This window comes from Drosophila tropicalis, unplaced genomic scaffold, assembly GCF_018151085.1.
Source record: "Drosophila tropicalis isolate 14030-0801.00 unplaced genomic scaffold, ASM1815108v1 contig_859, whole genome shotgun sequence".
NCBI lineage: Eukaryota > Metazoa > Arthropoda > Insecta > Diptera > Drosophilidae > Drosophila > Drosophila tropicalis.
The window spans coordinates 6760231-6787769 of record NW_027173353.1 but is presented as its reverse complement, the minus strand read 5'-3'; the positions used below and the strand labels follow the sequence as shown (position 1 = coordinate 6787769).

Below are 27539 nucleotides of genomic sequence, written 5' to 3'. Positions count from 1 at the left end.
TTGTGTCCTCTTTCAAGTGCAAAGATTTCCCTCAAACTAATCCTAGAAATGGTCTAGAATTTTACTTCAGGATTGACAGCGTCAGGATAAACAATGATAATAATGCGAATTTCGGAAACTTGGAAAATTAGAAATTCGATTTTTTACAAATTTCAATATTTAATTATCGAAACTGTGCCAGATATAGAAATAAATTTTGGGATTAGTAAGTGCGATTAGTGTAAATACATACCTTTTGCCTCTGCCAAGGATATTATTTATTTTCTATCATTTTCATACCCATTTTAGTTTTTATCATATATAAATTTAGTTTATTTTCATTTTTTAAATTTTGGAATATATTACAAAGTCTTTCTTTTTAAACTGTTTCGCTTTATTTGCTTGGAATTAAAATTACAATTTCCTTTGATTTATGTGTGTTGTGTGTCTGTGTGTGTCTGTGTGAATGAAATGCCAGTTGCTCATTTTTTTTCGCTGGCCAAATTTGTTTTTTTTTTTTTTATAAATTTTAAAAATTTGAAATAAATTACATTTTTAAAATCGTAAGCTAAATCAAGTAAATAACATACATAACTATTTTTTTGTTTTTTTTTTTTTGGAAACTGGCGTCATTTGTTTTTGTTGTTGTAACAATTATAAATATATGTGTATATATAATTTATTTTAATTTTTTTTTTTTAAATTTAAAGTAATTACGTTTTTAATTTAAATACAAGTTTTATATATTTTTATTTGAATTATATACAAAGCACATAAGAGCAAAAAGGATTCTTAAAGCATTTGACTGAAAATCCGATTGTGTGTGTGTGTGTGTGAAAATGGGAAAATGTCTCGATATTAAATAATAAAATGATTGAAATTCTTAATAGACAATTTCGCATACTTGTAAATGTATTGAAAAATTTGTCTTGACTTTTATCTAATAACTAAAAACTAAATTCTGTCTGTATTTTTTTTTTTTTACACGGGGGATTTGAATTCGATTGGCAACGGATTTCAATTGGCATAATTGGTTCATCGGTTCACTTGATATTTGGCACATAATGGAGATATATGTATGTATGTATGTGTTTGTGTGGGTGTATTTGTGTGTGTGTATTTTCGAGTCTACAGACATAAGTTTTGAGCTGTTATTTGGCTGAAGATGCGGCTACTAACTAACTAAACTACATACATATTTATTATAATATATAATAATATATGCATACAATGGATCCATAAACTAATATCAATTTGTCATCATCTTTTTTGTTTTTTTTTTTTTAATAATTAAATCTTATATAATCATTACAAGAGTGGAATAAAACGCGATTTTGGTTTCGTTAATCGATTAGTTTTCAATGTGTGTGTGTGTGTGTTTGTTTTTGTTAATCAATTATTAATTATTTACAGCAATTAATTTGACACCTGTTCGATTTTGCTTAGTAGTGGAAAGCCCCCTCTCGGTTGCGAGGGGGGATGGAGAGGCAGCACTAGTTCTCATTCATTTTGTGGTTGGTGTGGGGGGAGGTGAGGGTGTTACGATTTAGAGTCAGTTTAGTATGAGAGGGGTGGGGGGACTTGGGTTTTTCTTTTGTTTGCATTTTAGATACAATTTCTTGTTTTTATCGCACGGAAATGGCAGTGGTTCACATTCAATTGTATAGTGTGTCTTATAATTCGGTCTAATATCAATTACATACATATCAATTCGATATCTGTATATGATTCTCTATCGATACCCTACTACACGTTAAGTTCTTTATTAAATTATGCACTAATTTACATTGTAAATGCACACACACACATATATAGTATCTATATATGTACTAAATTACGGAATCGCGCATTACAATTGGTTTTCTTTTCTTTTCTTTTTTTTTTGCTTGTCACATTTCTGAATTCAAACTTTCCTTATATAGAGTCTGTGTTCTACAATCAGTTTTCATTTTAAGTAGATTTAGGTTTTCTTTTTTGGTTTTTCTTTTTTTAGATTTTTATATTTAAGTACTATTTAGAGCCTTTTTATCACTTGCAATTTGTTGTTGTTGTTCTTGTTGTTGTTACTTAGCAGGGCATGGAGCAAAATAATTGGGATCTGGGATCTCTCATTCGTTGTAACCACATCATTCTCTTTTTGTTTTTATATGCGAAATGATAAAAGTGAGACATTCCGTTTCAGCAATTGATGTGACCTCATCGGCGAACTGTTACTCGTATTATCCACCATATCGACACCCATATAACTGCTGTCCATACCACCACCGCCATGATCACCCATAGTCTGAAGACTTTGCGTATCATAATCGTAATTATAGTTCAAATGCTGCATGGGCACCACCTCGGGCAGCAGATGCCTTATCTGTGTGGGTGAGCGACGCAACTTGTACTGATTTCTGTTGATAAAGGAATTGAATTGATTAAATTGTTCCAGCAATTGGATATATGTAGATACTTACTCAGTATCGTTGTTTTTCTTATAGTTGTTACTCCTGGTTAAAGTTAAATTAAAGATAATCAGAATATTTGGTTATAAATCCGTTATAATTTTTAATGTTTATCAAAGACTTATTCGGGAAAGTGGGCGTGGCCAAATTTTAAAATAAACTTGATAACTGTAGATATTACATGAGGCTACATTTTAAATTTGGTAGCTCTAGCTTTTATAATCTCCAAGATCTAGATGTTTATACAGACGGACATGGCTAAATCGTTTCGGCTGTTGATGCTGATCAAGAATATATATTCTTTATGGAGCTTCCATACATTTGGGCAACTTTAATGTACCATTTCACCCTACTTATAGGATCAAAATCGAATAGAAAAAGGATCCTGGTCTGGTTGGGTTATCAACTAGACATTGCCACACACATTTTGGAATATTTTTTATCAAGATTTCATTAAAATTACAGAAATATGTCTAAAAATTGGATGAACTTTCATTCTTTTCAATCATTATTGCATACTTTAGGGGATAATTATCTCAATTCTATCTTCCTAGAAATACACCGTGTCGGAAACAAATGTTTATTCTTCTTGGTAGAACATACAATTTTTAAGAGAAGTTCTTGAAAATAAGTACAAAAAATTTCTGAATATGTCAAACATCAACCAGAAAATAAAAATATAAAAATATTTCTTACTTTGATGATTGTGTTACACCTTAATCCCTCTCTCTAAATAACTGTGCTAGTTTATTAATAAATATCAATCACTTGTTCAAACACAAGTGCCTCATCGAGTCTAGTCCTTGTTTCACAAGGTGCATAATGCAAATTGGCTGATTATCATGATAAAAACATAGAGATAAACGTGTTGATTGACTTGGCAGACAGGTATTACATACTTTTTATGTCGGTTTCCATTAAGACACATACAATGACATGAACACATTGATGATGTATTCGTTCCGTTGAGTGATTGGCCATCGTGTCCTTCGTAACCGCTTAATATGGAACCATTGGATGTTATCACATCGCCCTCCAGTTTGACAGCCACTTGTAGTGCCTGTAATAGCGATATATATATCGATGTTAAATGGATATTTAAGAAAAACTTCAAAATAGAAATTCATTTGAAAGGTCAGTTTAGTTAAGAGTGAAGTGTAATGGGATGAGACTAGAGTGTTTAGTGGTTGATTAGAGTGTTTTAGTGTGGCATAGAAAAAGTAGTTGAAGTTAGTTGTTGTTATAGTAATTGTAGCAGTTTTTATGTTGTTTGTTTTTTGTTGTAGTTAGTCGAAATGTATTATTAATTCAGGTGTAAAACCGCAATCACCTCATTGGTCCATAAAGTGGACTTGGACATAAACTATAAGCGCGAGTTTAGCATATTTCGTATCGTATCAATTCGTTTCGTTTTTTTGTTTTTGGACAGTCAAAAGCAACCGAAAAATATGCCATTAAAAGAAAAACAACAAATCAAATTAAGAAAGAAAGAAAAAAAACAACAATTGATATTTGTTAAAAATTGCTTTTGAAATTCTCTTTCGTTTGGCCTGCATTTTGGATAAATATTAGAAAATTTAATTTGATTTTTGAAAAACCATCATTATTATCATCATCATCATCATCATCGTCATTATTATCATTATAAATCGTATAATCTATAGATATTAGCAAAAGGCAACGGGAAATATCGTAAATAAAGTGCTGGAGTAAAATTTTTGGAAGCCAAATGTGCAATTTAATGTGGCAAGCAAATTAAATCAAAGGAAAAATAACTCATTTTTATTTATTTAGTTAAAATTTCTTTATAAGCGTAATAAGAGAGAGAGAGAGAGATGAGAATGATGGAAAGCAAGAAGAAAATATCTGAATTATTGAATTATTGAATTTGCAAAAAAGGGAAACTAGAGTATACAGTAGATACAGTACAGTGAAGCTTGTTCTATACATATTTAAAAACTGGTAGAAAAACTCGTCGCAAAACTGGATGAAATTAGTTCGAAATACTTAGGTTTGTGTTTTTTTAGCCATTTAAATATACAAATATTTATGTACATTACATTGTGTGAGTAGTAAGTAGGTAAAACAAAGGAAAAGCAATTGAAAACAGTCCGCAACAGTCTACAGTAATAAATGGGATGAGCCAAAAAACAAAACAACAAACAAAAAAATAAAAAAACGTTGTAAAGGGGAACCCAACACATCTACATCTGGATCTGGAATTGAATCTGAATTTGAAATTCTGGCTGATTGGTCGGTGGGCTCACCTGCATGGCCTGGGCCTCATCACGGCGCTCATCCTCCGTATTCATTGTAACAAACCTAAGTACTAACAAGTTCAGTGAGGCGGCCACAATTGCCAGGCCGAAGAGTATAAATATCAGTGCGAACATAACATATTCGGGTTTCCTATTCAGTGCATTATCCTTTTGCAAAGCTACCATATCGCCAAAGCCTGGATAGAAATATTTAGGTTAATCTCTTTGCACTGTCAAAACTCCAAAGCTACTTACCTATCGTGGTTAAAGTAATAAAACAGTAATATACTGAATCAAAGTAGCTCCAACCTTCGAATCTCGAAAAGGCTGCAGCACCGCCCGCTATCGTCAGTGAACTAAGCGTCGTGACAACGCATATGAGATCCACTTCAGAGGCAACAGTTCGTTTGCAGCGTAGCGATGTCCGCACCGCTTTGATAACATAGCTGGGGGTAGAGAGAGGGAGAGATAGGAGCACATTAATGCGAGACTAAATGTACCCCCTAAGGTATGCAATGGTCAGAACGTAGAAACACTTAAAATACATTTGCAATGTTCAGTAATTAAAAAGTTCTTCTCTTTGCCTATAGACCATAGAGGGGGCATACATTTTGCAAGACTTTTGCATACTTTAGGGAGCAAATTTCTCTTATTTTACGTCCCCAGATCCTGCCTTTGCATTTCACCTGCTTGTGGCATTTACCTGCTCAGTCTATTCACTCTTTCTCCGATGCTCTGGAACATAACGAGACCCAGGGGTATGCCCACAATTGCATAACACATTGTGAAGAGCTTTCCGCCCACCGTGCTGGGTGTTGAGTGTCCATAGCCTGTGAAAATTCGAGTGGAAAGAAGGTATGTCAATTGTTTGATAGATTCGTGTGTGTGTGTGTGTAACTGTGCGACAGACAAACTAACCAATGGTCGTCAACACTGTGGTTGCATAATAGAATGCACCAGTGAACTTCCACTGTTGACCGGCCTTGTGCGGTTCCGATTTGAGCACCACAGTCTCCATGACTTTAAAGTCCTCCTGTGATATATTGTATTTGCGTATAATCATGTCCTCGACAGCTGCAAAGCAGATAACACAGAAACAATTACGATTTGAGGGCATAAACAAAAGTTTTTCAATTTGTTCACATCAAACGTCTCTTAAACTATATTTTGGGTTCTTTCTCGTCAAAGTTAATAAAGGCTTTACTTAAGTTTTAAACTATATTTTCCTAATGAAGACAGAAGGCATACATATATCTGTTCTGAAAAGTCATATCAATAAAACAAAAATGGGATCACAGAAAACAAAATGGCCAAGCCACATTCAAGACTCTAATCAAAATTTGTCAAAATGTCTCATGACTCAAGAAAACCTTTAGGAAAGTTTAACTATTTCTGGGTACTGAATATTATTTAGATCTAAAGTTTGCCATCAACTTAAAATAAACTATATTTTTAGTATTTAAACAAATGTTCGAAATATATTGCAAACTTCAAAGACTTTTGATAAAGTTTAGATGAATGCAAAAATCTTAATCTTTAGAAGCTTCTAAGTATTGTAACTATAAAAATATGACTAACTTTAGCAGCTTTCTTTATTCACACAAATAATGTTCATTAACTAAGAGTTAACATTTAGTAAGAAAAACTAGTTTAAATTCTTTGTTTTTAAAGTTTCCTAAGTTATGAAAAACAGTTGTTTATGTAAGTTAAAGCTTTAAAAAATGGAAACAAAAAACACATTAAATATTCATAAGTATTAATCAGCGAGTCAATTCGACGAGTTGCTCAGTTAATATAAGTATTTAAACTAAGAAGGGTAAAGACTGAAACTGGCAAATTTTGTTTATTATATATTTATGGATCGAATGCTAATGATCTTAAGTGAATAACTTTTTAAAAACAGTTTAAATGAAGTTCAAACTGTTTTTCATTCAATTCTTTAAAACGTTACACAATTAAACATATATTTTTTAGAAACTTTTGGAATCTTCTCGTAACTTCTTTTGGAAGTAGAAAACGCAGAGTTTTGTTTAAATATTTGAATGTTTTATTACAATTTTAAAGGACATTTTTATAAAAGTAGTAAAAACAGAGACTTGCTTGCTTAAAATGAATCATTATTTCCTTTAATCCTTATGTTTGTTGTTTTTTACCCAGATATGTATATGGATAAACATTGTCCAAGACTGATTTGAGATTGAAGCTTTGGGGGATAACCCTTTTATTTTTTAGTAAAATGTTTATAGAATTGTAAGTTAAATACTTAATGTCATTTGTTTTGCTTTTAGAGAGAGATTAATTTCTTCCCAAGGGGTTTGTTTCTTGCCATAATGGCTTGAGGCGCTTGAGCTCACTTTTAACTACCGGACACTTTACCTTGCAACGCCTCCCAACGACGTTTTTCCGTTTCCGATTCGAGTGCATCAAAGACAGCGGCGCCCACAAGTAAATATGTAAATGTACACACGATCAAGGATATCGTGCGCACATTTTGTTTCTTCATTCTTCATTTAGGCGAGGTTATGTTGAATACTATTTCTTTTCATTCACATTCACGTTCACATAAACGTTCACATTGACTGGCTGACTGATGGCGTCTTCGTTTGCGGTAGATGCTGCCAGCCATATGAACGTCCTACCAGCCAGGATGTGTGTGTGAGTGAGTGTTTAAAGGACAAAACTTGTGTTAATCAGGTTAAGCGACAACTAGGTAGGTAGGTAGATAGGTAGGCAGGCAGGCAGGTAAGAACGTCGTCAGCACTTGCACACTCAGACTGTGTGACTGACACTCAAGCTTGGCAGTGCCCACGGTTTTGTTTTTTTTTCCACTCAGTCTCAGTCTCCGTGACCGTTACGAATGTTTGCTTTTGCTTAGCTTGTGATTTTTTCGTCCTTTCGTCCTCGTTTTGAATGCTGCTAGTTTTGTCTGTCTTCGCTTGTGTTATTTTTGGGCACAAGGCAATTATATTTGGGTAAATTCACTTAGAGCACTTTTCGTGTCGTTTCGTTACGTTCCGCTTTGATTGCATTAAGCTTGAAAATATATCATTTGAGAAATCTATTTTCAAATTGAATATTTTGTCGTTAGCCTAGATGTGCGTTTACTCTTTATACTCTCTTGTACTTTAACGTACTTTATATGTGTACTATATATGTATATAGTTTGTATATATTGCCGTAATGGCATGTCCTTGTGTTATTTATATGTTCGCCACCTTTGATGCATTCTACGCTGCATTTCTAACTGCATCATGATGTTCACGTTGTTGTTGTTGTTGCTGTTGATGCTGCTTCTTCTTCTTCTTCTTCTCTCCATCAGTTGTTGCTGGCGGCATCAGCATCAGCATCACCAGAAGCAGGAGCAGGACATTCAAGGCTTCTGCTGCTGACGGCAATTGCTTCGTTGTTTTGCATACACAACGGCAATGTCGGCGGCATCTCGTTGAGTCGTTGTCCTTCAGCCTCAGTTACGCTGCATTTGCTCTGATTCTGGGTTCTGCGTTTAAAATGGCATAAATTAGTTTAACGAAATTAACAAAATCCCTAAAAATTTGTAAAGGATTTGTCTAGCAGAATTCGCGTTATGTCGAGGACCTTATAAATTGCACATAAAGTGAATGACATTCGAAAAAATTCTTTAAAAAAAGACGAAATGTCAATTCTAATACTGTCTACTGCATACTTTTAGGACGTCGTAATTGCCTCATTAAACAAACATATTTGCTTTGATTTATCTTACTTTTTTTGCTTAATATTCTCAATAAAATGAAATACCCCTAGATTCTCTTCTCTCTTCCCTCCAATTTTAAGAATCTTCAATAGGAAATTCTGAATATTCAGTCAGCATTGTCATTTTAGTCTTTCAGTGTGTGTGTGTGTAGCTTTTTGTGTACGCGTTGAAGCGTACACACACACACACATGCATATAGAGTAACACACGTTTTTTTGTCCTTTTCGTCTTCTTACTTCGAGCCATGGCAACGTAACCAAAATTTTGAGTTTGGTGGTGGGTTTGTCCCCTCTCCCCTTTCTCCACCACCCCAACCCACTGACTATGTGAACCAGAAGGATGCCCCAATACAGCAGTACGGTGTCCGTGTCCAAAAAAAGGGGGAGAAAAAATTAATGTTGTGCTTGCCGCCCTTAGTTAACTTTTTTGTTAGTTGCCATTTGCACGGCCATTTTTTTCCCACACAGACATTATTTGTTGCGCTATCGCATATCGCGCAGCCTCCCTGCTCCACATTGCCACATCCCGTGCCTCTATGCCTGGCAATGACAGTGACACTATCAAGAGGCACCACATATCCTCGACCCCCTTTTCTCTCCTCCGTGGACCAAAAAAAAGGAACAAAAATACATCGTTGTCGTCTCTAACACACAAATTCTTATTACATATGTATGTACATATATATCATTATATAAAAAAAAAAAGCAAAAGACAAAAAAATAGCAGGACTACATACACACACACACATAAGCAGACAGGGACACACGCACACAGAGGCACACGGAGGGACTCTGCGACAATCGAAAACTCTTCTGGGTACTTTGGCGTAATTTGCAATTTTCATGAATCTCGCCCGCACATCCGCATCCTTTAATTTGTCACTCTAATTACACGCGCACACACACGCACGCATACATAAAGACATGTATGTGTGTTGCGGCAAACGGAGCCACAATATATTTTTTCTTCACTATTATAATTTGCTTGGTTTTATTTTTCATCTATTTTTTCTTTCTTTGTGGCATCCGCAATATGTACGCGCATTCAATTGTATTTTGGCACTGCTACGGCGCACCAACTGACAGTTGGCTGCTGGGATCCTGTCGGAAGTGCTTCGTGAAGCAGAAGCTGAGTGCCGAGCCGGGCATCGTGTCCTTCGAGGTATAGTAGATAAGTTTGAAAGTAGTCCTCTTTAATTCATTATGATTTGTCATATAAGTTAAAGCTTTTTATTATGTTGTTTTTAAGGACCTTTGTATATAAGATATATATTTATTTTGTACTATTACTGATTATTTTTTCTCAGTGCAGTCACTTCGCTATAACTCTCTTGAATTCGCTCAGGATGCTCTCTCTCTTATGTTCTGCTTCTCTCCCAATTCGCTCAGCCATCCTGAATATCGGCGAAGCTTTTTAAAGCAAATTCGCAAAAGCGAAGCCAGTTCGAAGGGCTGAGTCGAACCAAGGACCAACGTCGAACTGTCTGGGGAGGTTCGACTTTTTGAAGCATTTTACCACTTATGATTAAAATTATTAATAGATGGGAAAGCGCTTTCTCAAGTACCCTAAAAACTAAGCTCTAAACTAATTAGGATCTTGTAAAATCAGGGGATCTGGGGTTGGAATTATGCACCCAAAAGTATACTATAGAAGGTTAAAGAATTTCCTTTTTACATTTTTAACCGATTTAGAATATCCTGTTTAAGAAAATGGCTCCAATAATTCTTTTAAACAAAAAAACAACAAAAACTTCCTCGAAACTTTTTTGACACACTTTTTGGTTCAAATTTGAATCATTTTAGAACCATTTCGTAAATTGCTATTATATTGTACTAAATATACATATTAAACAATCTTCAGATTCGAAATTACCAACAGCAAGAAGAGTGAAATACCAAAATTTATCAAAATCCAACCATGTTATGGTATAACATAGTGTATTTGGTCAATCTAACAATAAGTTATCATTTCTTTAGGTATGTACTTCTATTACCCTCAATAAGACACCCTTAAAACCCAAATCTGACTGTAGGTTGTTTTTTGAGAATTTTTTGAATTGAATTGAATTTTGCCCGACTTTGAACCATTATAAGAAGACTACCACTAAATATACTTAAAAGAGCCACTCTCCTATAGAAAGATCTCAGTTCAGAGAATTGTTTGAGACCAAGATCACTGAAATCGGTCCACAGTTTAGACACAGCTCTGTGTCATTTGACAATTAACTATATAAAATAAATTCTCTTGATTTCTAAATATTTTCAATTTTTATTTTAAACTTTGCCTAAATACATGCATTTAATATCAATTTTCTATATTTGTAAGCTTCTTAGGTTGGCTACTATAATCCTATAGTAAATTCAATCGGTAAATGGCGGTAAACCAAATTGTTCTGGTTTAAAATTCTTGAGGGAGCTTATTACTTGAGTGGAGTGCAAGCAGCTGTCTGTAGAGAGACGGGAATCGGGTACCATTACTGTCTGCATGCCAGCATTTAGACCAGCTTGAACACCATTCGGTGAATCCTCAAAAACTAAGCATTTCTCTGGAGCTGGTGGCTCCTTAAAACGACTGGCGGCAATTAGGAATATATCTGGAGCCGGTTTGCCATTCTTGACATCCTTATCGGTGGAACCACAGACGAGATGATCAAACAGGGTAAACAACTCCCGATGATTTGTTGTCTTCAGCTGGACCATTTCTGCCCCCGAACTAGTGCCCAAAGCGAATGGTACCTTAGTTGCATGCAAATGACGCAAAAGCCTTTCGGCACCTGTGGATTGAATACATTATTACACATTATAATTGTCAATTGACGTCAGTCAATACCTTCAAGCAAGGGAACAGTAACTACACGCTCGGCGCACATTCGCATATACTGATCCAGATATTCATCCACTGTGATGGGCAGCTCGCATTCCTCGATGACTATTTCGGCGGAACGTCTATAGGTAGTGCCCATCACACGAAATCTAGTGTCCACCGTATACGTTTTGCCATACTTGGCCGCAATTTCTGCAGTGACCTCCTCGTAAATAGTCTCGGTGTCTGGTCAAATAGAGAGAGTGCAAATCAATGACACAGGGACTGGGTCACCTTTAACTGCAAACTTACCCAACAACAATCCATCCAGATCAAAGATGCAATGAGTCACAGGTTTAAATTGCTCCCCCTGGACGGCATCCTTCTCCTCTACCATAACGAGCGAGTAATGTTATGTAAAAGTTTGTTGATGGTGTCTGCAAATGAAATTTCTTCATTACATTCGATTTGTAAGTAATTAGCGAAATGCACTGGAATATTAGATGCCGTATCTGTTGTGCCATTTCCGGCACTTGTTTTTCTTATTTGCTTTTTTCTTCTTTACTTTTTTGTCTTTTTCCCTGGCACTTATCACCGACGTTTCTTACCAAAAGATGTGCGCAGCTACAGACTGAACGTTAGCCTTGACCTGGAAAGCTTTTACTTCCGCATGTTGTCATTCTCTCGAAGCAGCTGTTAGGGTTGTCAATTGATTTACAGCGCCCACAACTCAACATTATAACAATTACACTGTACTACATAACTACAAAATTATATGGATATTTTTTCTACTCATCCAACCAGTAATTCAGTACAGTATTCCAAAAAAAATAAATATACACAAAATTTAAATGTTTTAGCCTTTTACCTTTTACGAACGTATCTCTTTTGATACTCATCTAATTCACATTATAAATCATATAAAGAACGATCTCATTAAGGAGATCGGCCTTATCCCAATTGAGTCGATATCCAAAATTAATAATTGCAAACTCAATTTGTGGAAAAGTTGTTTATTTTTCTTCAAACAATGCATTCTTATAGAAACAAGTTATTTCTACCTAATTCTATTAGGTGTACTAGTATTCCATTTGTTCTGGAGGCAGGACTATATTACAACCTAGTAAACCACGTCCAGTCCAGGTTTTTGGAACTAGAGTTAAATCCAACATTTGTTCGCCACGCTTCACTTTCAGATAAACATTCTGGTTTTGCATGTTTCGTACAATTTCACCAATTTGACTGAGATCATCTTTAAAGTTGTTGCCATTAATGGAGCCGAAACGAAGAATTTTATCGCCAACACGAATTCCCTAAAAAGAAGAGAGAGAAGAGGATTTATTGAATGAGCTTTAGGAAATAGATCCTTTACTAACCGCTTCCTCTGCTGGTGAATGAGGGCTGACTAGATTCACCACAACTATGACACGTGTATTAATTTCCTGTTGAGCAGATCCACCAGTGGTTCGATCACCGTCAAGATCTAAGGCAGAGGCACGATTCACCAACTCTGGATCTGTGTTGGCAATCTCACTATGATATTGATTGAGCAGGCTTTGGATTTGATTCATTAGTTCTTTGTGATCATTTTGTAGGCAAATTATTGTCTGCCGAGCCTGTCGCACCTGATAGATGTCGATGTCGTTGCGTGGAAAGCCTTCAGGATCCACTAGAGCTCCATTCATTCCCACATTGTCGTTCTGTTGAAAAAGATCAGAAACTTATGGGATCAGAGTGTGTGTACATACAAATGTATTTTTGGGTAGTTAACTCACAGCGGCCAATATTTGTCCATTTTTAGCTATTTGTGCTTCCAGCTGCTTCTTGGCATCTATAAGGCGTTCTATGCGTTGTTTTGTAGTTACTTCGGTGGCCATGACTTGCTCCTATTGTAATATATTTTCCGATTTAATTCAATTCTATATAAGAGTATATGAATTTATATATGAAGAATACGTCGAGTTCTATATGCTTCTTGTAGAGTTGTGCTCAAAATTGAAAGCGATGCCAAATTTGAACTAATAAGAAGGCCTTGTTTTTTGAGTTTAAATAAAATACAAATATTTTCGAAATATTTGTTTTTATAAATATGCAGTAAATGTAGTGTTGTCGGGCTTTGCATTCATTTTGGCAACTAGTGGCGGCAAGTTTGGTCAATTGATATCGATATTTTTCTTCGACGGCGTTAAATAATAAACACTTTTTTATTCTTTGTTATGAGAAATCTTTAACCATAATCATTGGTTTTTTAATCAAAAAAATTGACAACAATATGATAAATAATTAATAAACAATTTCTATAAAATAGAAATTAACATTCAGTGTTGGGCAGCGTTCTCGACTTTATTGTTATGGCAACACATCTCTAGAATAGTGTTACCTTATCAGAATATTGACGATTTGACCAACAAAAATATAAATTTCGGAAAGAGAAAAGGAACAAATTTCTAACAGCGTAAACAAAAAATACTCAAAACTAATCTTTGCAACAGCCCGATAGAGATTAAAATATTAACTAAAATTGGCCAAAATACAAAAGTACTTGAGAACAGTGAGATTGGGAGTTTCGGAGATTCGTCGCCCTGTCAACGAATTAAAATGTGATCGAAGAGCAGTGGGCTTTATGCAATGCAATTCTAGTTCTAGGCCCACGAGAAGACGATTTAATATATAAAATACACTCTCACACACATTGTGAACGCGATTATTTGGTGAGTGAGCGTGTGAAGCGAAGCGGGGGGAGGACGACGTGGTGGAGAGCAGCGAAAGGGCTCTTGCTTCCAAATGACTGTTACTAACACATACATAATGGAGACACAAGTGAAGACTACACATTATCAGGGCAGGGCAGGAGGAGGCGGAGGTGGAGGTCAGCAGTTAGGATCTAACAAATCCCTGAAAATGGATTCAACAGCAGATAATGATGAGATAACTGTTTTGCTGGCGAATAAGAATTTCCACTATGACACACCATCCCAGTTGGACGATGCATTTCTAGAGATGACCACAGATCCCAGTGCGGGTGAACTAAATGGTGGCGATAATGACGAGGAGGAGGAGCAAGCACATGCTCAGGTTACCTGGTTGGATGACGATGAGATAGACACACTTGATCGGGTGACTCTCGATATTGGTAATATGTTTTTCAATCGCGTCGATAGCCAGGATATTATCTATCAGCAGAAGAAGAAGAACATCAAAATGGTCGGCAAATACGTGATGGGCGATGTCCTGGGCGAGGGCTCCTATGGCAAGGTAAAAGAAGCCATGAACTCGGAAAATCTAAGCCGTCTTGCAGTCAAGATACTAACAAAACGAAAATTGCGTCGCATTCCCAACGGTGAGCAGAATGTCACCCGAGAGATACATTTGCTTAAGCAGTTGAAGCACACAAATGTCGTGGGTTTGGTTGATGTCCTCTACAATGAAGAGAAGCAAAAGATGTACTTGGTCATGGAGTATTGCGTGGGAGGCTTGCAGGAGATGATTGACGATCAGCCAGATAAGAAGATGCCATTGTTCCAAGCACATGGCTATTTTCAGCAGCTAATCGATGGCTTGGAGTACTTGCATGGCTGCCGTGTCATTCACAAGGACATCAAGCCGGGCAACCTGCTGTTAACCCTTGACCAAACACTGAAAATATCCGACTTCGGTGTAGCAGAGCAATTGGATCTATTCTCGCCAGATGACACCTGCACTACGGGTCAGGGTACACCTGCATTTCAGCCGCCCGAAATAGCCAACGGGCATGAAACTTTCGCCGGCTTCAAGGTCGACATATGGAGCAGTGGCGTTACCCTGTAAGATTGTTACTTCGAAACCAAATCTTAAGATTTAATTTAATTTCTTTTGTATAATCTTTGCAGATTCAATCTAGCCACCGGTTTATATCCTTTTGAAGGTGACAATATTTATCGACTGCTGGAGAATATTGGTCGCGGCCAGTGGGTGGCTCCCGACTGGCTATGTGAAATGGATGCTGAGTTGGCCATTCTTATATATGGCATGTTGCAAGCTGATCCCAGTGCACGTCTTTCCCTCCAGCAAATACGCCAAAACACGTTAGTATGGCAAAAAGCAATTGAGATTCAAAAGATTTCTAAATGTAATTGTTCGTTTTATAGATGGTTTGTGTCCGCACCGGCGGTTACCGGCCCACCGATACCCATTCCTCCTTTGAAGGGCGATAAATATCGACGTTCCACTGTAGTGCCCTATCTGGAAGCCTATCATTATGGCAGCGAGCATGACCAGGAAGATGTCTATTTCACTGAGCACGATGTGAATCGTAAGATTAATCTCTTGTTACTTTCCTGACCCCCTAATCTCATTCAACATTCAACTGATCCGACTGACATCCGCTTTGCAGAGGAACTAGCCCGACAAGCTGCTGCTGCTGCTGCTGATATACGCGCCAAACAATCCGCAGCTGCCATGGCCGCCTGCCATTTGTATGAGCCGCCTACAACTAGTGCCGCTGCCGCCGCTGCTGCTGCTGAAGAAGGTCTGGCAATGGCTCTTTATCATAATGGACGGGCGGGATCCGAGGAGCAGCAACAGCTGCCCACGACAACGACGATGACAACTGCAAAAAAGAAAGGATCGGGCTTTAAGCGACGGGCCAAAAAACTAACATCCTGTATCTCTGTGCGCAAGCTGAGCCATTGCCGTACGTCGTAGTTACTAAGACGTAATGAAAAACTAATTACTTTGTTAACAAATTGTGAGCCAAATTTTTTGGGTTTTTTGTTTAATTGTTTATCTTTTTTTTTTTGTTGTTTGTTGTTTCTCGTCCCGTATCCCGTATTACCCTATCCCCCTTATCCCTATTATACCTTATCGCCAAGTATTTATAAAGAGAGTAGAGAAAAGCAGAGAGACTTTAAGTTAGCCCAGCTAAGCGAGGGGCACGAGTTACCGATACAAAAACCGAAACGAAATGTAATGAAATGATGATAATGATATGTAGTTTATATACCCAAGTGACAATACTGTGTATTATATATATATAGAGAGAGAATCCAGGAGCCGATTGAGTCATCGAGGGAGGAGAAGAAGGTGGAGTTAATTAAGTCGTTCAAGAGAGATAAAAACATGTTCAAAAAGCAAATTGTTGTTGGCTTCGTTATATTCTAAACACACAAACAAACAAATGATGCAATTCCCAGTCGTCGAGCTAGACGAGTCAAACTGCTGGACAGTATTTGCAATGCAAAAGTTGAGATTTTTTTTAATTTACAAACAAAAAAAATGAAAAAAACAAAAGAAACGAAGTATAAAAAGAAAAAAAATAGTAAAAAAAAAAGAAAATAAAACCCATTGATAATAAATTACAACTCAAATTATATATATATTTATTAACTGCATACATATTAAATTCACGCACACACACATACGCACAAACACACGCAAACACAATCTGCTTAGGCTAACTAAACTACATTGGACTGCATCTATTCTAGTTCCACAATTTGTAATCTGGTTGTTGGTGGTCCAGTTGCTTCAGGCCCTGTGCCATGCAGTTCGTCCATAATGAACATCTGATGATAATGTGACCCCAATTTGGAGAGTTTCTTTTGCATTAAATTTCTTAATGTGTCCACATATTGCGGTGGAATTTTCACCAAATTTGTATTTCGCCAGTGCAAACCATTGTTGTCCATGTGAAAAAGTGCGGGTGAGGGTACATGATCCTTTAAATAGTTCCATATGCATTCACGTAACAGCAGGGCAATCTAAAAAAAAAAAGAAGTTGTAATAGAAATTAAAATCTGAGTGCTTAAACAAATTTGTGTTAAGTTTCGTTCACATTGCGAAACTAATTAGAAAAACAAATAGATTGTTGCCAGAAATCTATCGTTACACTTTAGATCTTCTCACCGATCAAGAGTAATTATAGAATCAACAAGTCAATTCGTTTCTTTGGTAACTTTTATACTTGGAAGTGAAATTGCTATAAATTTGTAATACGACTTGCCTCAGCTGATTCAAAGTGATGAATGATCAAGTGAAGATGGTTAAGTGGTGGTGGAATCAATTGACTTAAGGCCAGCAGTTGCAGCAATTTCCTGGTGCATAACATTAACTCGTCATTATGAGATGCGGGTTGATATTTATTAACTGAAACAAAACGAGGATAATTTTAGGAATTAGTAGGAAGATAATGAGTTTCTACACGGGATTTACCATTCTTGCCACGCCAGTGATGCAGACAAGTGGCGCACAGCGCTCGCAGCAATACGGAGGAATAGCACAGAGCTGGTCTATGGGCCGCAATCATGCCCAATACAGCCCAAAGTACGGGAGATGTGATAAAGGCACGACGAATTTGCATATCTCGTTCCATTGTCACTTTGGTGAATTCCTCATCTGGAAACGGCAGTCCGTTGTACATAACATCAGTGGAGACCAGCTCAACCAATAGAAGTGAGACCAGGGAATAACCCTCCACATTGTTGGGTTTCTCCTGTGAAATAGAAACCGAAACTCGTAAAACTTTAATATGCTGTTAAGAGCAAAACTCTTACCAAATCCTCACAGCAGGCATTCAATGCCTTGAGATATAGCGCTTGTTTTTCCGCATCGCAGTTTCGATTCGTATTGGATAACATTGGTCGCAGACCACGTCCAATTACGCCCGAATGGAGTACCGAGCGATTCGAATTTGTTCCAGAACTGGTATGGAGATTCTGTATTATTAATAGTTCATGCTCGGGTATTTTCAATTCATCCAGTTCGTATTCCTGCAGCTGACCCAATAGGTGGCCATGGTAAAAAAGTGCTCCTTCGATTATCTCACGCAGGCAAACAGTGCGAGCAATTTTCCGAGCCGAGCACTGACGCTGAAGCAGTTGATTCGATCTATTAGCAGCCGCAGTACGTCGGATGACAGCTAAATAAACAAAAGATTATAGACTCTCTTATGGAAATGATTTGTCAGAACTTACTTTGCTCTGTTAGGCCCACAAAGAAATATTTTACGCTAAGCACGGCCAGCTTTAGAACCATTGGAGTGCGTAATACATTTGTGCGTCCTCCAGCTTCCATATTATTTAATAGATCAACGATTAGATGAGCCAAACGCATGCGGGCTAAGTCCTCATCATCATCATCTGGACGTGAATCTTTGCTGGATTCCATTTTGGCACGTTTATTTGACGAGTTCTTGCTCTTATTGTACATATCAGGCATTGTGTCCAGATTATTATTAGTGTTGTCCGACTGTTTCTGTCTAAATTTTTCGGCACTCCGTTCGGCAGCATCTCTGTTCATTCGCAGCACTAATTTATTAATAGTGCATTCAAAGATCTGTATGATCTTTGGTAGACATTCATTCAGGGCTCGTGTCAGCAATGGTGTTTTGATATGAGACAGAACATTCTTCTTATGAACTCTGGAAAAATTTTAACGGATTAATTTTGATTGCATTAAGCTGGAATTATAAAAGATAATCCGTCTCACTTGGCCAAAAGATTTAAATTGGAGAAGGTATTAAAGGCTTCAGAGGGTGTGCCTGGCGGGGCAGGCAGACGATTGTTAACCTGAACCTGTAGCGTAATGTCCTCTAAGACCATTTTAAAGCCGGGTGTAAAACCGGGAAAGTTAATTATTCCACTTTGACCAGCCATCAATCGTATTAGGGCGCCAATTCCATTTGGATTATGGGCATATGACTTGCGTAGCAGCTCCGATATAGTCTGATAGTATATATGAGGATGCTGGGAAGCTAACAAAGATAATTAGAAAATAGCATCAATTCAGGGATTATTCGGTTGTTCTTTGGGGTTACTTACAGACGACAAGCAGCAAACGAACTGCAGTCTGTTGCTCGATAAGATTTGTACTAAGGCAACTCTTCCAGAGCATGTATTTGGTCTCCTCGTAGGCTAGATCAGCAAGCAAAGGGAAATTCCGTTGATTAAGCACCCATTGCTCTAGATCCTGCATGGATGTGTCCAAAAAGTCCTGACACCACATATATCTTTCAGACATTCTGGCTGCCGTGAGCAACAGTTTGGCACCATGATGATTCAAACGGAGCACTGCATTATTAAGAGTCGGTTGCATATCGGCAAACATTTTATTGCTTAACCACAATGGAGCCTTAAGTAGAATCATTTCGCACATGTCATCCGTGTCTTCAAAAGGAAAAACCAAATTAAGCTCTTGTTAAAAATATAATAAGGAGTTTGTACTTACATAGATCCACCAGGACATTGACTAAACTCTGTAAAATGGCATCAGAGTAGTTGGTGGTGATCAATAGAAATGGCACCACAGCCACATCAAGCGACTTCTTTGGAGCAAAACCATCCTTGAGCATTTCACGAAAAGCGGCACGTAATTGCTGCTCATGACACGATGTCATGTAATCCAAAATCCCCGCCTCTGTGTCCAAATGACATCGATAATCGTCTACAAAACGTTTGATGCCACATTGCAGGATTTGTACGATGATCTTGTAGGGAAAGCAGCCGCCTAAGCGTGCCACTATCCAGTCAAATGTCATGGGGAATTGATGAAAGGCATTCAGCATTATCTCGACACAAGTCTCCTCCTCAGCATTGGTCAGTTTCCGGAAGCATCCGGTAATCAGTGTGAGGAGGCCATGCATGGCATTACACTCCAACCAATAGTTACACGACGCTGTAATGGTCATGCGACGCTGCGTATACTTATCGGATAATCTGGCCACCAGATTCAGGCTCCAGTTGGCTATGAAGGGCGACCAGGCTGGTGGACCCTTCCATACCAGATTTTGAAGTGCCGTTTGTACCAAATTGAAACTTTCATATTCCTGGGCACGCATCTGTTGCTGTCTGTTCCCGCCTTGCTTGACCTGCGATACCGGCAGTCCAGTTTTGGTATCCATCATCTCGGGCAGGACATACAACTGGACACTGATCTCAGCAAGAAGGCTAAAATATTCGAATACTATATCCCGCGTGGCTGGCAACTCCTCCAGGAAACTCAATCTGTACCAATGTTTTGGGGGGATGAGATGTGAGATGTTTTTCTCATACAAATGAAAAGCATTACTTACGAGAGTTTAATCAGAGAGGGATTTGTTAGGACATGGAAGGGATTATTGAGACCATTGCCAACCGTGTCTATGAAGTGCTTTAGCTGCTCCAAAAGATTTTGTCGCAACATTTGTGTACGTTTTTTCCCTCTTTTTTAAAAAAATGCAATTTTATTGAACTCAATCGTGAAAACGTGAAAGAGTCTCTCTCAATACTCAGTCATACACTGTTCAAATGGGGGAGTAAATGTTTTGACGTTGTAAATTCAAGACTCATTCACACTAAAGCGATTTCCATACACCAAGGAGTTTACTCGGGGTCACCACTTCTATCCAATGACTTTTATTTATGTTGCATAATATAATAAAAACGTTAAATACGAAACAAATAAAAAATTGTTGACACCGAAAAATATTTTTCAGTGCAGCTAAGCAACAGTTATCGATAGCTTACTCAAATTTTTCGATTAAAATACGAAAGCACTGCACAAAATGCAGCGGCGGATCAAAGGGGGTAACAACAATATCGCCCAAGAGGGTTTGTTAAATCCGTTAACCGTTATATTAAAATAAAATATCTGTTTTAATGTTTACTTAAAAAGGATAGATTGTATTTTGTTTTTGATTATTATATATTATTGTTTTTATTGTAAGTTCCATCCCAATTTAAGGAATACTTTTTCTCCTTTTCCATTTTGGTTCGGTTAATGTGATTCGATTATCTTTCGGCGAAGTAGGACTAGCCTCCTCATCATCCTTAAAGACTTTGCGGCAATATGGTCTTTGTCTTTTGAACGAGGTCACCCGTTTAGATGGCACCAGTTGATTGTTAATTGGGGCTACGAGTTCTATTTCATCTTCCAAGCGATCCTGATTCAAATTACACCGCTCCAAGTCTTCTCTCCACTGACGCTCCACATAAACTATATTCGTCGTGTGCTCCTCCACAACTGCTTGTACATTTTCTTGCTCATATTCCAAAGCATCTTCCACAATCAACTTTGCAACATGCTTTAAATTTACATGCCTGTTTAGTTTGTAAGCTGCATCGGCTCTGTAGTTGCAACAATTGCATGCAAATTCTCCCTTGAATTTTCTTGAGTGTTTGGACTGCAGATGGCGCTGGACATTAAAAAGTCTAGGTGATTGATAAGTACAATCTTTACTTGGGCACGAGTACATTTCCATCTTCCTGCAGTGCTTATTGTCTATCAGCGCTCAGGGATCCGAAAAGATTACAAAAATTCATTCGTTTGTTTTGCATTTATAAGTCAGCTGTTTTGCGAATAGACTCACTTTAAACAAACATCAGTTTATCGATTGCATGCGATTAGTTATCGAGAATTGTTCCGGTATATCGAGCACCGTGAACTCATTGTGCTGCTGTTGGCTCATTTAAAACAACGGAAATTCAAAAATAGGAAATTCAATATCAATCAAATTCATGCATAAATAATGCGAATGAGCCGCTATTGTTATTTTAAATGCATTTGTTATGCACATTTGCATTTGAATATTTGAAAATTTAACTAAAAACTTAAAGAAACAAATGAGTTAAATATTAAATACGAATGCGTTATCAGCTTCTCATGGTAATTTCCTCAAAACAAATGCTGCAATTGTTTAAAGGGGTTGCTAATTGGCTAATGAAATCATTTAATATCAGTTAGCTGATTTGTTTAGTCATTTCATTGAATTTTATGTCAACCCGCTGACCTTGATATATTTTCACAAATGCTTGGCCATCTTCAAATTCAAATAAACTTGCGCAATTTCTAATACAAATACTACTCGTGCTGTGTTTTATGTGAGTACTAAACTGACCAAACTCATTATCATCATCAACATGATGATCAAACTAAGGCGTCATCATCATAATCATCTTCATCGTTGTCTTCACATGACAATCATTGATGGCTATTGACAAATGAATTTTTTAAGATGGGCGGGCAGCACGTTTTTGGTTCGGCTCGGAAAGTCCAGTTAGCGTGTTAATTTTAATGCTTTATTGTTTTCAATATATGTACATACATACATATGTATGTGCAGATACTTGCAAGGTCCATAACGGGTTTAAAAACTTGAATCTGTTTTTATTATTCTTGGTTTGGTATTTGCTAATACCTATGCATATCTTAAATTTATTTTTTCGATTCTTTCGATTTTTCCTTTTTTTTTTTTAACACTTTCGATAGCATGTCATGTAAATGTGAGAATGATTTGCAGAATACAAAAATGGCGCTTGACTTAACCGTTATTTAATAATCATAACAACAATGGCTGCCTGCAACACTGCAACATGTGGGCGCGCTAGACGAAGTTGCTGCAGCTGCGACTGTGACTTTAGCTGTTTTTGTTGCTTATTTCGAGGGCTATTGAGACTTTAGCCAAATGCCAAATCAACGCATCAATCATTGCAAGAAGATTGCACAATCGATTTGTGGTTTATTTTATACCCTATTAGAAAGAGCTTATTCATTTCATGCGGATCTTTGTCATCTAATCACCCAATGGTGATTAATAGTAAATTTAAGGTGTAAGAAAAACGTTGTTCCTTTTGTTATTTGGTATATCAAGTTTCCCCAAACTAAATTTAAAAGAGTTTAAACAAATAAGGGGCAATACAAGGTAGCCAGCCCATAATTTCCCTTTTATTGTAATAGTCATTAGCAGATTTAGATAGAATTTTTTCTGTTTCATTTTGTATTGCGCGTGTTTACTCTACTTATGGTCATTTCCCTTTATAAAAGACCTTGAACTGGACATACATACATCTAAATTGGCTTGTTTTTTTTTTTTGTTTTTGTTTTGAATATTATAATTCGTTAAATAAGGTCACAAGAAGTAGTAACGTGTTTACAATAAGCCAACAAACAAAGGCGTCTAGGGGGAAAAAAATATTTTTAACGACAAAAACACCAAATCTCTTAAACTTGGCCTAATAACAATGGCCGGGCAAGCGAAAAACACCCACAAAAACTTGGCCAAACATGGTTAGGCCAGGCTAGTTGTCAGTCATCAGACTTTGGGGCAACGCACATCATCTCATCGCATCACATATTTATAGCATCATCACTTGACCACCACAATCGAAGGTTGGTCAATTAAAAAATACGCACAAACAAAAAAAAAAAGCTGTGCCATCTGTGCCATACAATTGCGTTTTGTTTTTTTCCTAAACCAAATGTCATTGTACCTCTGCATACATCTCAATGATTACACATTTGCACCGGAAGAAGTGAGGCTAACGAAACCAAAAACATTCAAAGTTCACAATATTTCCAACTGATTAATGACCAGTCAACCTGATGAAAGAATTGTCATCTTTCAACTTCAGCAATAACATGTTACAAAAGAGCACCAAGAATATGTAATGTCTTTCTCTTTATTTTGTTTTTTTAAACCAACAGCATGAGAAGGAAAAGGTTCCTTAGAGCCAGAGAGTAGACAGGATTCAAATCAAAGAAAGGGGAAGCCAAGGTTTAACTGAAACTTTTTAAAAAAGAATATATTTTTCAATTAAATGGATTACAAAGATTCAAAGAAATTGCATCTTAAACGGATTGAATTCTTTAAAAACCTTTTAAAATTTTTATTTTTATTGGAACGGCTGCCCTCTCCTGCTCATATCTGGCTAGGTCCTTGCATCAGAGACTTTTTTGATCAAAATTTGCAGTAAACAACAAAATTTAAAAAAAAAGACTTGAGAATTAGCCCACCCTTTGACAGTCATCAGTTTTTTTTTCATCGTTCATTGCTTCCTTTTATCGTGTTTATTTCAAAGACTAAGAAATTTTATTTTAATCTATAAATTTTGTACTTACAATTCGTCTACAGCCTAAAGGACAAGTCAAAGAGCCGCCTGGAGCAAATGCCATACCTCCAGATCTAACAATCAACTGACGGGATATTGAAGTCTCTGTGGAAGAAACGGGTTAAAAATTACATATTTTGAAAACAATGTTTGTAAAAATTGTCGCTCAATAAATTTAAACTCTGAAAGTTATCACGATTTTGTCATTCGGCTCTTTCAAATACCATTAAAAACATTTTTGATGAAGTCTAGGTGAGTATATAGCATATTAAGTTAATGGCACATTCATACATTTTATAAATAATTATTATTGTCAGCTGTGTTTATAAACAAGAAAGCCATTAAACTTATATTTTAAGACTCTTCTATGCCATTTTTCACGCCCATCAACAAGTTCTGTGAAGTTATTACCCTTCATTAGTGCTTTTATTTGAGAAATAAAAAAAACAAAGCATCTTGAAATTGTCTCTTACTAGACAATTGTATTCCTGTTTGTCTTATAGACCGCATTAAAACTAAAGTTTGTAGTCTTTTATTGAAGAAACTAAACGATTGATCTCTGAAATGAATATAATCAATTTGGTTAGCTTAGGTTAGGTGCAGTCTGAGGATTCCAGTTGGTGTCCCACTTAGACCCTAATGTGGTCCGCAGTGTTTGAATATGTAAAATAATTAGCGGGGCTTATATCTGTCAAGATATGCGTGTGTCTGGCGAATGACAAGGACAAGGACAAGGTATATTGTCCGTTTGGTAGTTGGGCTTTCAATTGCTGCCAAGACTGGACATTCGCATTCCTACACCTCCTGGTGTCCGTCAACTTACATTGATGGAGTCTAGTTTTAGGTTTAGCTTGTTCGTATGAGTTGCTGTAAGGCAATGTCCGGTAAGTAAGCATCCTACAACTGGCCTGGCCTTGTCATCGATGTCCTTATGGCTCGGTATCCAGAAGATCCACACCTTTTTACTGATAGTTTGAGCATCAAAAGCAGCTCTTCAGGACAGTTTTGGAACGGATATTGGCCGACCGAATAGCTTTTATAGGGGTTAAATGGGCAAAACAACGCCGCCCCTCCTCCTGCCTTTATTTTTGATCCGTCTTGAGACATTTTCCCTGATTTTTAGCGAAATAAAATAAATATTGACCAAAAAATGTTTGTCAAGTTAAATTCCAAGGGGATTTCGAATTACATTACAGAATAAAAACCGCAACAATTGTATTAGTTAATAACAAACCAATTGAATACCTCAGTTTGGCAAATAGAACTCAAAACTAGCAATGTTTACCTCATTATTTCTAGTAATGGGGAAAAGTTCAACCTAACGAATGCGTCAAAGGTTCTGATATGTTAATAGAAATTAGTTAAACAATTTGAATTGCATAATGTTTGGCAAATTTGAATATGGTATTGATTGGTGTTTTCTATTTTTTGGTTTCGATTTACCCATATTTAGTTAGCGCGTGTGGTTGATTTTGATTTTTGCCGATAGTTTTGGTTGGGTTCAGAATAAGGGCTTTAGCTAATTGCAAAACAAAACTTGGGAATATTCATGAGAAAATTATTAAATCATATTTGAATAACTTTACACACACTTACACCCTCACTTACACATACACTGTACATTTATAAATGGATTTTAAGTCATATTTTTCGCTGGTCATAGTAAGTAGAACGAACTTTGAACTAAAATAATATTTTTACACCTCGAATGGTGAGATTTTTAACAAGTACATTTGAAATAAAGTAGTTGCTGGCCACAGATACATATGTCATTCAATGAAAACCGTAAGAGATTTTTGAAACGTAAATGGGTGTAACTAACTAAGTTTGACATCACTATTCATAATCACTAATTGGGGGTAACCAAACAGAAACTGTAAAATCAAAACATTGAATGGGCGCACAGAAGTTAGCCAAATGAGATGATGGTGGGCGGGGGGCGAGGTGGTCATTCGTTAAATCACCTTACCCAAACACCTTCTTAAGCAAATATGCAAAAAAAAGCAAAAAATCAATTTATACTGCGTCGAATTGCAATCAATTCGAAATGTGAACATATGCATATTAAGTATACGCAATGTTGCTGGGCTTGGCCATAGTTTATGATTGAGGAAGCTGCAACGAAGGCAATGAGACCACTGGCCATTGAGAATATGGCTAATGCAGAAAGTTTTGACTACTATTTGACGCCTCTCATTGTCAGACTAAATCTTCGTCTCCTCTTCGTCTTCGTCTGTTTGTCGTCTTCATCTCCGACACCATTTCGCTGTCGGTTAAGTGCGGCAGCATTGTCTTTTGTATGTATTGTATGTGTTTGATTTTTTTCACAAGTTCACGGCGCGTTTCCGTCGTTTATTGGTATCCGAAAACAAACAAAAGAAATGATCACCGAGTTGGCTGCTAAGCCAAGTCAGCATCTCCGCTCTTAATCATAAATATTTAAAAACCCAAAAGTCAAACTGGTTTTAGTACCATCTTTAAAATCGTCTTCTTCTTCATCTTCTCCTCTTTTTTTCGAAATACATATTTAAACAAAACTAAAAACATCGAAATTAAAATAATCATACTAATCCCATGAAATCGACTTCCATCTTACCCTCTAGTTAGTGTCCAACTAATTATCTAAATTATGGTAGAAATACATATAAGTTGAAAATTTGTAAAATAAGCTTAGAAATGTCCAATGGATTTGGATTTAACTTTCTTTTTTTGGTTATAGAAAGAGAGAAGCATTCTTCATTTCGAGATAAGCAAAACAAATGCTAAAGATTTTTTGTTCTTGAAGTGTCGTTTTTTTATTAATCGTTTCTTATTTTGGTTCCCAAATACATACATCTGGTCAAATCTTTCCTAAGTCAGGCACATCTGGCGGAGAAATAATGCAACTAAAGTCGTTAGACTTTTAATTTTTATATTCTTTTTCATCAAATTGTACGTAAGATTTATTTACAAACTGATTATTTTATATATTTCAAAGTTTTTCCATTTTTTATTTGATGAGATGGAAAAACAAAAGTTAAAATTATAATAACAAATTGGTTAACTTATTGGTATTGAATTTCTAGATAACTTTATTACACAAAAACGCAATTGTTCTTTCAGCTTTTTATTGTTCGGCTTGGATAAAGTAAAGATAGTCCCATTTTACTATATATTAAACATCTAAGGACTTCAAAATTCATGTTTTCTTTCAAAACTTTTGACTTTGAATTCATTTTACAACTCTAATTTATTTTGAGTGTCTTATTTATTGTTATTGCTTATGAAAGTATAGTTGAAATTAGATAATTTTTGAAAATATTGGAGGCATGGTTAAGGCATGGTTAAGCTATATACATACACATGTAAATTTTTTTTTTACTGTTCACAATTTTCACGTTTAAGGATTACTATTAAGAAGGATACTTTCGTTTCTACCATCAGCACACTTAAGTTAATAAACCACAGCAGAAAATCTTCTGCATTTTGTTGTGATTTTATTTTT

At 36.5% G+C, this 27539-nt stretch overlaps 5 protein-coding genes across 12 annotated transcripts; 1 reads left to right on the top strand and 4 right to left on the bottom strand.

Annotated features, from left to right (window-relative positions):
• Window positions 1-282: 282 nt before the first annotated feature.
• Task6 (TWIK-related acid-sensitive K[+] channel 6) lies at window positions 283-9462 on the bottom strand. Of its 2 annotated transcripts, XM_068297723.1 has the most exons (10): window positions 9151-9462; window positions 7061-8180; window positions 5603-5758; window positions 5388-5514; window positions 4940-5130; window positions 4694-4881; window positions 3757-3789; window positions 3326-3486; window positions 2439-2471; window positions 283-2375 (listed from the first exon to the last, which is right to left on the bottom strand). In XM_068297723.1, the coding sequence occupies exons 2-10, from the start codon at window positions 7185-7187 to the stop codon at window positions 2123-2125; spliced, it is 1269 nt and encodes a 422-aa protein (XP_068153824.1). In that variant the 5' UTR covers window positions 7188-8180; window positions 9151-9462; the 3' UTR covers window positions 283-2122. The 2 variants fall into 2 exon arrangements, with proteins under 2 accessions (XP_068153824.1, XP_068153825.1); XM_068297724.1 differs by lacking the exon at window positions 3757-3789.
• Window positions 9463-10662: 1200 nt separating this feature from the next.
• On the bottom strand, window positions 10663-11914 carry LOC137582436 (probable pseudouridine-5'-phosphatase). 2 transcript variants are annotated; one of them, XM_068296971.1, is made up of 4 exons: window positions 11825-11914; window positions 11529-11653; window positions 11244-11462; window positions 10663-11187 (listed from the first exon to the last, which is right to left on the bottom strand). In XM_068296971.1, the coding sequence occupies exons 2-4, from the start codon at window positions 11611-11613 to the stop codon at window positions 10775-10777; spliced, it is 717 nt and encodes a 238-aa protein (XP_068153072.1). In that variant the 5' UTR covers window positions 11614-11653; window positions 11825-11914; the 3' UTR covers window positions 10663-10774. The 2 variants fall into 2 exon arrangements, with proteins under 2 accessions (XP_068153072.1, XP_068153073.1); XM_068296972.1 differs by lacking the exon at window positions 11825-11914 and adding an exon at window positions 11782-11812.
• Window positions 11915-12213: 299 nt separating this feature from the next.
• On the bottom strand, window positions 12214-13340 carry LOC137581862 (26S proteasome non-ATPase regulatory subunit 9). The gene is made up of 3 exons (XM_068296238.1): window positions 12992-13340; window positions 12593-12916; window positions 12214-12529 (listed from the first exon to the last, which is right to left on the bottom strand). The coding sequence occupies exons 1-3, from the start codon at window positions 13091-13093 to the stop codon at window positions 12296-12298; spliced, it is 660 nt and encodes a 219-aa protein (XP_068152339.1). The 5' UTR covers window positions 13094-13340; the 3' UTR covers window positions 12214-12295.
• A 186-nt stretch (window positions 13341-13526) lies between these two features.
• Lkb1 (Lkb1 kinase) lies at window positions 13527-16561 on the top strand. Of its 6 annotated transcripts, none has more exons than XM_068296234.1 (6): window positions 13527-15019; window positions 15086-15280; window positions 15344-15507; window positions 15589-15888; window positions 16078-16160; window positions 16232-16561. In XM_068296234.1, the coding sequence occupies exons 1-6, from the start codon at window positions 14001-14003 to the stop codon at window positions 16253-16255; spliced, it is 1785 nt and encodes a 594-aa protein (XP_068152335.1). In that variant the 5' UTR covers window positions 13527-14000; the 3' UTR covers window positions 16256-16561. The 6 variants fall into 6 exon arrangements, 4 of the variants coding, with proteins under 4 accessions (XP_068152335.1, XP_068152336.1, XP_068152337.1 ...); XR_011033247.1 differs by having other exon boundaries at window positions 13528-15019; window positions 16067-16160; window positions 16232-16329; XR_011033248.1 differs by having other exon boundaries at window positions 13529-15019; window positions 15589-15942; window positions 16232-16329.
• On the bottom strand, window positions 16550-20530 carry omd (integrator complex subunit 5 omd). Its single transcript, XM_068296233.1, has 9 exons — window positions 20263-20530; window positions 19419-20194; window positions 19013-19357; window positions 18681-18945; window positions 18167-18612; window positions 17747-18111; window positions 17406-17685; window positions 17197-17339; window positions 16550-16954 (listed from the first exon to the last, which is right to left on the bottom strand). Exons 1-9 carry the CDS (start codon window positions 20370-20372, stop codon window positions 16673-16675), a joined length of 3012 nt encoding a protein of 1003 aa, XP_068152334.1. The 5' UTR covers window positions 20373-20530; the 3' UTR covers window positions 16550-16672.
• Between the last annotated feature and the right edge of the window lie 7009 nt (window positions 20531-27539).